General features: G+C 32.7%; 1 protein-coding gene across 2 annotated transcripts; it reads right to left on the bottom strand.

Moving 5' to 3' along the window:
- On the bottom strand, positions 1-11621 carry LOC139497219 (14-3-3 protein beta/alpha-1-like). 2 transcript variants are annotated; one of them, XM_071285345.1, is made up of 6 exons: positions 11564-11621; positions 10963-11420; positions 7417-7564; positions 5277-5440; positions 4877-4972; positions 1-2373 (listed from the first exon to the last, which is right to left on the bottom strand). In XM_071285345.1, exons 2-6 carry the CDS (start codon positions 11275-11277, stop codon positions 2314-2316), a joined length of 783 nt encoding a protein of 260 aa, XP_071141446.1. In that variant the 5' UTR covers positions 11278-11420; positions 11564-11621; the 3' UTR covers positions 1-2313. The 2 variants fall into 2 exon arrangements, with proteins under 2 accessions (XP_071141446.1, XP_071141447.1); XM_071285346.1 differs by lacking the exon at positions 1-2373 and adding an exon at positions 2770-2898 and having other exon boundaries at positions 11564-11607.
- Between the last annotated feature and the right edge of the window lie 7 nt (positions 11622-11628).

Raw genomic sequence — 11628 nt, 5'->3', positions numbered from 1 at the left:
TATGTAGACAAAACATTTATTCATTTATGATGTCTTAATAACCAAATCATACAGGCCATGTGTAGAACACAAAAAAAGCGTGAAAACCCGGAGTCCACGGTAGTTTTTAATAAATATTTCAAATATCATGGCTTCAACATTAATATTCCCAGTTTTTCCCAAGTTCAGTAAGAGCTATGTTCCTAAATTGAACAACTTTATACTAAATTTATTTAATCTTATAAACTGGCCCAAAATTTCATACAAAAGCAACTTTCTAAATTGTAACCTTTTCAAATAGAGACAACTCTTACAAACTTAAGAACTTGGTAAAAACTTTGGCAATTACATAAAATAGAGAAGGACTTTTGTCTAAATATGTCTCACATTTCTTAGAAAATATTTGTAGACATGCACTATTTTTCAAACCCCCTCCCTTAAAGCACAATTTTTTTTGTTTTTTTCCCCTCCCCAGCCAGAATCCCAAGTGTAGCTCATTTCAGTAAAGAATGAATAAAATTGAATTTTGACAACAGAAATGTGGACATACCTAGATTCAAGCCATAAGAGAACAAAGTCAAAGACAAAAAGGTTAAAAATTTATAGTTCCAAATACATAGATAAATATAACTGAACAAATTTGGTTCATTTTAAACAGTACAGATAATACTTGGAACAGTTAATTTTCTTTTTAATCGAAGGCTAAATAACAAAATTTAATTGAAAATGCGCCAGTCAACTAATCAAATTATCTGAACGCATCAGATAAACATAACAAAGCCCTACTCATTTAAATGAAATTAGTTATTACCATGACGACAAATTCTACACAACAGTTATCATGTGATATTAAACAAGTCAAAGGTCATCTCATTTAACCAATGGAAAATGCTCCCCTTCAACTCGTTAACCAATGAAATTTGGTTGATTGTTGGATGCAACTGATTGATCGACTGGCAAGAGTATGAAGCTCTTCAGGGGTCCAAAATAGTTTATATTGTTTCACATTCACAAACTTTTCAACAGAACCAGTAAAAAATCTGAGTCTTATAAACGTTATCAAATAGTCCAAACAAGAATGGTTTTCTGTCAATTTCTAAAGCACTGATTCCATTAAATGTTAGATATTAATAAACATTTTTATTGTACATAAATTTACAATGAACTTAGGTAGAAATTTCGACTGCATTTAAACCAATTGAACCCCTGTCCAAGCCATTTTTTCCCTGCTGACCTTGCAACAGCTTATAACACAAGATATTTTTTGGCTTCCATTTGACTAATTATTGGGAGAATAAAGAAATTATAATATTATATAACTACAAATACATCTATAATTCTTTCTACTTGAGAATAATACAGTAATAAAAAACAGACAAAAGCACTTAAAGATTGACGAAGAAAAGAGAAACTTTGGTGCACTATGGGTAAAAATAATCTTGGAAGAAATTTGCTAAAGCACATATGTGTAAATGTTCTTTTTGTTAAAACAGATCTATCATTCTCATCACCGAGCATATTGGAGCATATTGGAGCATCTCCTATTCAGATTTTTTGTAAGCATCAGTCTCCTCCAAGAATGCTCACAGAGCAAAGACAAAAAGATATAATTTTTTAAATAGCACAAATAAGCTTGTTGGGGAAAAAAATCTGCATTTTGTTAAATACGAACGACTCATAACCCTGAGAACAAAAAAAATAAAATGAAGTGAAGTGGGCATATCAAGTAGAGAAATAAAAAAAAAAAGGAAAAAAAAACCAAAAACAACAAACATAGTAAAACACAGGTATATAACCTGCTGTCACCGACACAGTACAGTTAACAGTGTAAAAGTATATAACGTCAAGCTTAACATGCTTTCCTAGTTCACCAGAATATAAGAAATATATGATCACTTTTTGATTAAACTATGGTTAATTTCTTATCAGATAATACTTTTCTATCAATTCTTTACGCGATACATTAAAATGAAAACCATCTTCACTCATTCTTGCATGAACAAAATCTACGTTGCCATAGAAACAAACCTCTTGCTGTTACAAATTATCACAAAATTGAAATGGCTAAACTGTCAATTTAAAGTCTTTATTTGTTTTCCAATTGAGTAGTAGAACCTAATATTAAATCCTGAACGAACCTTAAGACCAAACGTTAACTAGTGAAGACTTCTATGTAGTAACTATGGCAACATGAACTTGACAAAATGATACTAAAAATAAACCAGGCAGAATTGAAGTATATGAGACTATTGGTAACAGCATTCTCTCACACACATACGATCTGAGGTCATACCAAAGTTTCTGTGTGAATGACACGTTATGATAATGATATAATCAATTGGCTTCTTGCTGATCAGCATCATCTGCATCGGCTTGTGTATCTGATGTCCAAAGCTGGAAGAATAAATAAATAATTTATAATAAATATTAACCATCATCTGCATCGGCTTGTGTATCTGATGTCCAAAGCTGGAAGAATAAATAAATAGTTTACAATAAATATCAACCATCATCTGCACCAACTTGTGTATCTGATGTCCAAAGCTGGAAGAGCAAATAAATAGTTTACAATAAATATCAATCATCATCTGCATCCGCTTGTGTATCTGATGTCCAAAGCTGGAAGATCAAATAAATAGTTTACAATAAATATCAACCATCATCTGCATCGGCTTGTGTTTCTGATGTCCAAAGCTTGGAGAACAAATAAATAATTTATAATAAATATCAACCATCATCTGCATCCGCTTGTGTATCTGATGTCCAAAGCTGGAAGAACAAATAAATAGTTTACAATAAATATCAACCATCATCTGCATCCGCTTGTGTATCTGATGTCCAAAGCTGGAAGATCAAATAAATAGTTTACAATAAATATCAACCATCATCTGCATCGGCTTGTGTATCTGATGTCCAAAGCTGGAAATTGGAAGAATAGATAAATAATTTATAATAAATATCAACCACAAGATATAAGACAGAGTTCTCAAAATCTATTAATATCTGTAGTGTTCCCTGAAGAAAAACTGTTCATCCTCACTACTATTTCTATCACAAAATACCAAAATTGTTTCAGGTTTTTTTTCAAATTTTGGTGGACAACAACTTTTCTAAAACTCTGATAAGACCTATCCCATTAAAATGTATGTAGGAGGGTAGGAAGGGACTTTTTAAAATATTCCTACAACCAAGAACCATTTTTTAGATATTTTACATAATAGTAAAAGCCCATTCTGAAAAAAGACCTATGACCCACATTCAGTAATTAAACTTCCTTTCCTACCCTCCCACATACATTTTAAATGGAATAGCCCTAATGCAAACCTTCCAAATGAGAGTTAATTATACATTTGAACAGCACCAAATATTGACATATCTACAGAAAACTCGGTGAAACTGTTTATAATACTGTTGTTACAAAAATTATATATATAAAATGGTAAGACATGTTAAATGCAAGAGAGTTGCAATGTAGTGGTTAGCGCATCAGACTACTAACACAATAGTTCCTAGTACTATCCCCGATCAGGGAAGAAAATTTCAGGGACTGAATTTTCGGCTCTCCCTTGATACTATTTGTGAGTAGGGTCTTGAGAAACAATGATAGTCCGTCGGAAGGGGACAATAAATGACTGACCTGTGCTGTCTTGTATGATTTTTAATTTTAGTTTCTTGTGTATAATTTTGAGTTTAGGCCTAAATTAAAATATCGTTTGTTTGCCCTTTTCCGACCCTATGTTTTGAAACAGGGTAGGTAGGTAGGTAAAATATTTTATTTTTTTCCCCAAAAAAATAACTTGGCTCGGTATATTATTTGTCATGGGTAGGCAGGTAGGTAAAATATTTTATTTTACAGATACAAAATCTGCATAATGTCATTTTTTTGTCCGTTTGTTTTTGCAAATAAGTTTTCCGCTGGGACTATTAGTTTTGAAAAAAAAATATATAAGAGATAACTTTGTACTGGTAAGATAATGTCCGGGCAGACATATATTACTAGTAGAAAAAGTCCCTAGAGTGTTACAAATTTCGTGTGTGCCTTTTTTTCCAATAAAAATGCTATAAGACTTAAAACTCAATTGTCACGTATTTTGCATCACATTTATAAATGATCTGTATGGAAAACTTGGCGATTTTACTGCCAGATATTCTCCACTTTACAGGGTTTTGTCACTTTTGGTTCATGTCAGATATAAATAATTTAGCGGCATCGTTAACATAATCATTCTGATATGCGGATCACAAAAGGCCATCCCTACATAGAATACAACGTCCGTTTACAAATTAGTTTGTACACACGTAAATACTTTTGTATCAAACGAACTTTTTTTGTAAATGAACCCTGCTCTTTAAGTTTAAAGGTACAGAGTAACGTACTTCATATCATGATTTCAGAAAGCGTTCAACATCGATTTCAAACAAATGCTTTGAAACTTCAAATGCAAGTGTTCATGTCAAACGCTCAGGTGATACCAAACGGACTGGACCTTATACGTAAAGATAAAACCCGAGGATTCTGGTAAAAAAAGTTTTGAGCGGGAAATACAAATATAAGATTTTTGGTAGGAACGAAAAAATAAAATAAAATAAAATCTTGCTGGTAAATACAAATAAAAGATTTTCAGGCGGAACGAATTGATAGGGTCGGTCGGTAAAGGGCAAACAAACAATATTTTAATTTAAGCCTTAGTATGATGTCCATTAACACTGAACTAGTATATATATTTGTTTACAAGCCAGTTGAAGAACGCCTCCAGGTGCGGGAGTTTCTCACTGCATTGAAAAAACCTATTGATGATCTTCTGCTGTTGTTGTCTCTTTGACACATTCGTCATTTCCATTCTCAAGTTTAATACTATGTTTATAACCTTCCAATAATATAGTAAACAGAACTCACCGTTAAATTATCTCTCAATAATTGCATTATTAATGTACTGTCCTTATAAGAATCTTCATTTAATGTATCTAATTCTGTTATAGCTTGATCAAAAGCCTGAAAATACAATTTTCAATATAAACATACAATGTGTACACATAAAAATATGTTGTATGAAAAAATACACTACATGTATGTAGGATCACATGACTCTTTCATTCTTGCATAAAACCATTTCTATAAATATAAACAGGCTTTTATTTCAACTTTTATACAATAAATTACAAGTCAAAAAGCCCAACCAGCAACTATTTTAAGGTATTACCACATTTAATTTTCACTAATTTGCTATTATACATTATCCATAATCTGAAGAATACATGGTACTTACAAAATGATATGAATCTTAGACAATACTTACAGATTTAGCTAATTTACAAGCTTCTTCAGGTTTATTCATTATTTCATAATAGAATACAGAGAAGTTGAGAGCCAAGCCTAATCTTATAGGATGTGTAGGTGGCATATGTTTTAAAGCTTGTTCATATGCTTCTTTATAAGCTTTGTTGGACTTTTCCATAACCTCTGAAAAGAAGATAAAATGTTAAAATTATTATAACGATAGTCAGCATTTATATGTTCTATTAACAAGCATGATAAGTTCAATGTGTACTTTAACAAGAGTTTTAGATTTTTACTGACTTTCATTTGAGACTTGTATCATGTGTATACTGTATTCTGCTTCAGTATAAAGATAAGAATATGTGATATGATTGTCAATGAGACCACTCCCCACTTGCTACCAAATGACATTAAAAAAACAAACAACTTCCCTGTACAGCCTTCAACAATGAGTAAAATTAACAAAAACACTACTATTAAATTGAACTGCTCTACCTAAAAACATTTCATTTCAATTCAAGCCTGGTACAAACAGACACAGACAGATGAGGCCCTCATTTGCACATAATACAAAGCTAAAAAGGGACATAACTTGTAACTGAAGAACAGTATAAGTGATGCTTCCTAAATTTGTACTTGAATCTTGATCTGAAGTGTATGGTAATAAGTATTGTGTACAAGTTTCATAACATTTAATTTTGGTTGAGGCAAACTAAAGTTAGAGAATGGATACGATAAATTGTAAAGGGACATAACTCTAGTATGGTTAAAGGTGTTTTTTTGGTAATAAGCATTCTGTATAAATTTCAGTAAAATATGTAACTTTATTTCAGTTTGACCAAGTTTTCAACAAACGAAAGCACCATGTTTGGCCAAATGAAATTGAATGTGTGGTTCCAGTTACATCTAAAAATAAATAGGGAATGCGTCCATTGGACACAGATGATGCCCCCTCTTGCATATCATATAAATTTATAGAGGGACATAACCTGAAGAAAGGTAAAAGTGTTGCTTCTCAAATTTGTACTTGATCTGAGTTTTGTTGATATAAGTAATATGCACAAGTTTCATAACATTTGGTTGAGGCAAACTTAAGTTAGTGAGCGGAAATGAAAAATTCAGCAATTTTTCCATTTGTATAGAGGCATATCTCTAAAACTGTTAAGTGACTTCTTTTCTGGTAATAAGCATTTTGTATAAGTTTCATAACCTTTGATTGAGGCAAATTGAAGTTAGAGAATTCAAACAGAAACCAACTTTGGAACTTACAGATGGACAAGGTTCAAACTACATATATGTAAATGGCCCCTCCTCTACAGTGTGGAAATAAATAATTGAAACAATTAAGCCTATTTCAAGAGGTGTTCTCTTATTTTTAGGTTCAATATGCATCCTTTTAAGATTAGCTAGGTAAACACATTCTAAAGCATGTCAACAAGATGGTGACCTGAAGACATGGTTTTGTTTAATATAGCATTAGAGTGTTGGTTTTTGTTTTTTTATCTTTTGATCAAACAAAGGATTAGATCTAAATGTAATATTGGTCATGTTATTGTTAACTATTTTTTATTTTTTAGATGGAAGAGAAAAGCTTTCCAGTACTGACAAGTAAAGATTGATATCAAATGCATTGTACATGTATTAAGAAATGGGGTCGAGGAGATGATGAGACTGACTGGTTTATTTGTGTTTTAGGGAGACTGACTGGTTTATTGGTGTTTTAGGGCCACTATTCATTTGAGAAAGCCGGAGTGCCCAGAGAAAACAATGACCTTCAATAGGAAAACTCACAAATCTAGTCAATGAAGATTGGAGTTGAGTGAACCCATAGGAGTGGGCTAGAACTCACAAACCTCAGTGTTGACTGGCTTATGATTTCAGTTTAAGAACTACTTAGACCACTTAGCCTCGAATGATGAGACTTTGTAGATTTCAACATCATTATTTACCTTGTTTACCCTCAGCCCCATCCTCATCTGCAACCTCTGCCAGATATCGCTAGTAATCTCCCTTTATGAGGAGATCAATAGATCATTTGAGTACAATGTATTTACCTTGTTTACCCTCAGCCCCATCCTCGTCTGTAACCTCTGCCAGATATCGGTAGTAATCTCCCTTTACGAGGAGATCAATAGATCATTTGAGCACAATGTATTTACCTTGTTTACCCTCAGCCCCATCCTCATCTGTAACCTCTGCCAGATATCGGTAGTAATCTCCCTTCATTTTTAAATAGAACACTTTGCTTTCATTTCCACTATCTGTATCTTCAGTAGCTTCTTTTAATAAATGTTCATCAAGCAGATGCTGTAAAAAATGAAGATTTAAAAGTGAATATCTACTTAAATGTTGACAACAGTGTGTTGCATAAGTAGAAAATTTCCCAAAGTAGGATGTCGTTCGGAGGACAAGCCTGCAGGTGTTAACAATTGGGATGTTAACCTAAGGCGATGGTAGATAATTGTTCATGTATACTATAAGTTAAAGTACATTATGTACATTTAACAATAATGAAATTGTACAGGGGCATAACTCTACATGTTCTAGAACAGTAAATGTGATGCCACCCTGATTCACACTTGAACTGTGTTTTGTTGAAATAAGTGTTGTTTATAAGTGACATAATATTTGGTTGGGTTAGGCCAAATAAAATTTCATGCTTGGTTCCAGGTACCCGACCAACCCTAGTTGAAACCCCCCCCCCGACCCTAGAACTTTTTTTTCATTTCTAAAAATAATTTTTCAAATGATCATTTTTGAAGATTGCGAATTTGATTAATTAAATTCATAGATTTCAATCAACTGAATTTCCATCATTAGTATCTGTTATCAGGTTAACATGCCAGTCTGCACCAAAAACTTTATAACTACTAGTCCGAATACCAATATTCTGACATTTTTCTTATTTGGCCAAACAAAGTTTTGCAAAAACTTGCTAGTCCGAAGGAAATTTTACTAGTCTGGGGCATTGGACTAGTGGCTAACCGTGCAGACTGACATGCAACAATTCATATCAGAAGGCATTCAAATGAACTACAAACATACATGTAACAGACTGTTTATTTTCCAAACAAACATGTAAAATGGTGAACTTCTGGTTTGGGCTTGTATAATACCAGAATCAAATCAGGGGAACACCAGATTTTTTCCAGATTTTGACAATCCAAAAAGAAATATTACAAAAGAAATTTAAAAAAAATGCCGACCTACTGAGTTACTTTTTAATAGGATGTAACTGGAACCACACATAATAGAAATAGAACAGAAACTAATTTTTGGAATGGACAGACCCAACTACAGATGGACAAGGGCAACACTGCACACTTGGCTGTGGTGGGTCCACAAAAATTATAAACCCATTATTTCTTCTCATAATATTTTGTAAAACAAAATGTAAGTTCTATGGAGACCAAGCTTTAATATAACACAAATATGACTATTTGAATGCATAGATAACAAAACATTTCATATTTGTTTCACTGTTTTGGTGACAACAAAAATTAAATCTTTAATAAAATATTCTGCAAACTGTTGGCATCTACAGTAACAAATGTACACTGACATTAAGTCAACTTCACTGAAACAAAGCTTTTTAAAAAATGAAAATCACTCTCCCTTTTAGGCATAAGTTTTTTTTAAAGAAATTTCCACTTTCCTGGCAAAGCCAGTGCTCAAATGTCTTCTACCATAAGTTACATATAACCAGTAGTCTGATGCCTAGACTAGTAAAATTTTATTGAGACCAGTAAGTACAAATAAAATGTGTTTGCAAAAATTTATTAAGTCTTTAAAGGAAAATGTTGGAATTTTGGTATTCAGTTTGGTAGTGGGAACTGGAAAAAGATTTTGATGCAAACTGCTGCAGCAGCAAATCCCCCAACCAGATGTGAAAAGTGCATACTCTACTTAACAAAGCTGCCAAACTGAATACCAAAATTCATGCATTTTCCTTTTTGGCTTCTAAAATTCCAAATTTAAAATCATAATACAGTCCTTTTTAGAAGCCAAAAAGAATTTGAAAACAAATTATACACTTGCAAGGTTTAAGGTTAATTTTAAGTGCAGTTGAAGGGCCTTTTTTTTTAATTTGTATCAAGTTGTTGGCTTTGATTAGGCAATGCAGGTAAAAATATACCAAACAGCAGTCTGCACGATTAGCCACTAGTCCGATGGCTAAGACAAGTAAAATGTCCTTTGGACTGTTTGGCTCTATAATAAAAATGTTTAGGATATTAGTCTTGGACTAGTAGTTGAAAAAAGTTTTTGGTGTAGCCTGAAGAAACAGTTGAGAGAGCGAAGGTCTATTAACTTGCATTCCATACCATGTGCATTTGTACAAGACAAGTCAAGACCTGACAATATAAAGTCCATAGATCATGACCAGAGATGAGTTAGTCGGGAAATTTTTTGTTCTGATACTGATAGTAATGCAACCTTTTAGAAAATATCTACTTTTGATCTAGTTCCTACGAAATTGACTCAAACAGAAAAGTTAACATTAAAAAATTGCTTATTATTTCAAACTCATGATCAGTAGACCATGACCTTAGGGGAAGTAAGTTTTATTATAATCAAGTTATAAATTGAAAAACACCCCTTGTCTCGGCTTCCTTATTCTTTCCATTCAGATCCTTTTCACAATGTACATGTACATATTATATGGCAATATGCTGTCTAAAATTAAATGAACAATAGGAATAAACACAACCTTTTCATCTTCTATACAAATACAATTGAGAATGGAAAAACAAGGAATGTGTAGCAGAGACAACATCCATCATCAAAGAGCAGAACATTTATAACTGTCTTGTTACTGTTACAGAATGGAGTGAGTCTGTAGATATATTGACTAATTGATTGTTGTAAAAATACTTCCATCATGCACATCAAGGTTGTATTTAAATAATAGACCTGGTTATATATTGTTTTTTCTCTTGTACTTTCAGTTTGTATACATAGGGAAACATTAATACTAGCAATTTAAAAATACAGCTTAGGAAAAATGAGACCTATCCCAAATTTTGAACGATTCAAGCTATTATCTCATGTATTTGTACGAAGTGCACACTCAGAAATATATATATAGTGCATTAAGCCTTTTTAAAATCCTTTGGTACAAGAACCTTCTTTTATTTTTTATGCATTTAACTACATGTATAACGTCTTAAGTTGCATACACCTACAGACTTCATATAAATGCAAGCCAAGAATAATGCATTTAAAAACTGCTGGCAATTTTAATATGGATACTAGTACTTCATAGTGGAAAATCACACAGGTTTGTCATTTTTGCATAATTTATGCAGAGTGCTCCATTATATAATCAGTGCTGCCAAGCTGTTGATTCTGTGAACAATAAGATAAATCATTGCATACTGCATTCAAGATGTCCACGGAGTGTCTAGATCTGCAATAATACTGCAGAGGAGATGATGAGCTCATGACTCATGCAAAATTTTTACATTTTTATCAATGACGCGGATGAATATACAAACACATGCCAATTTTATGATGATCCAAATTCTCGTCTTCCTGCACATGCAAAAACGATGCTATCTGAATCTGTGTATTGCGATCGGGTGTAGAATATATTTTCTTTGATATATAAACATCTATAACTTAAAGAAAACACAATAAAAATAAACATGCAATGAAAACTGCACGCAAAACGACACAACAAGAAACATCCGTCAACTTTCACTCACCAGAACGTCTTTGCAAATTTCTTGGAGTTCGGTTGTTACTTTGTTTTTGTAATCTTTAGCCAATTGCTGTTTCTTTTCTGTGCCATCAGTCTTAGATTCTATACTTGAAATTACTCTCCATGATGACCGCCGGGCACCAACAACATTTTTGTAGGCAACGGAAAGTAGATTCCTCTCCTCGTTGTTCAACTTCCTAAACTTTTCGACCACTTTTTTCATGGCCTCGGCCATATCATCATACCTTTCAGCTTGTTCAGCTAACTTAGCTTTTTGAACTAGTGTCTCGCGTTCCTTTTTATCTTCGACTTCCGACATGGTTAAAATATTTGTAAATAATCGAAATTTGAAGTCTACTACTCTTTACTCTATCTCCACCTTCCCAATATGGCGGAATACACTAACCAATCAAAGTACAGGTGACATCACTGATTCTTCCGCTACTCCTTTATTTTCATGGACTAAAATGATAAAGTTTAATTGTTTATATTCTATAAAAATATGTCAGGGAAGATTAATTCACTAAAAAGAATAAAAATAGTTATCGTTTGAATAATCGAATATATTATGCAGTGGGACTATTTTGCATCAAAATTCCTAAAACCTGGAAGTGGGTTATCTTCTCTTGAATTCCATTTCTTTCGATAGATTTCGGGGATTACATTCTTT

The sequence above is a fragment of the Mytilus edulis genome, chromosome 12 (assembly GCF_963676685.1).
Source record: "Mytilus edulis chromosome 12, xbMytEdul2.2, whole genome shotgun sequence".
Taxonomy (NCBI): Eukaryota; Metazoa; Mollusca; class Bivalvia; order Mytilida; family Mytilidae; genus Mytilus; species Mytilus edulis.
This window is presented reverse-complemented; position numbering and strand designations above follow the sequence as displayed.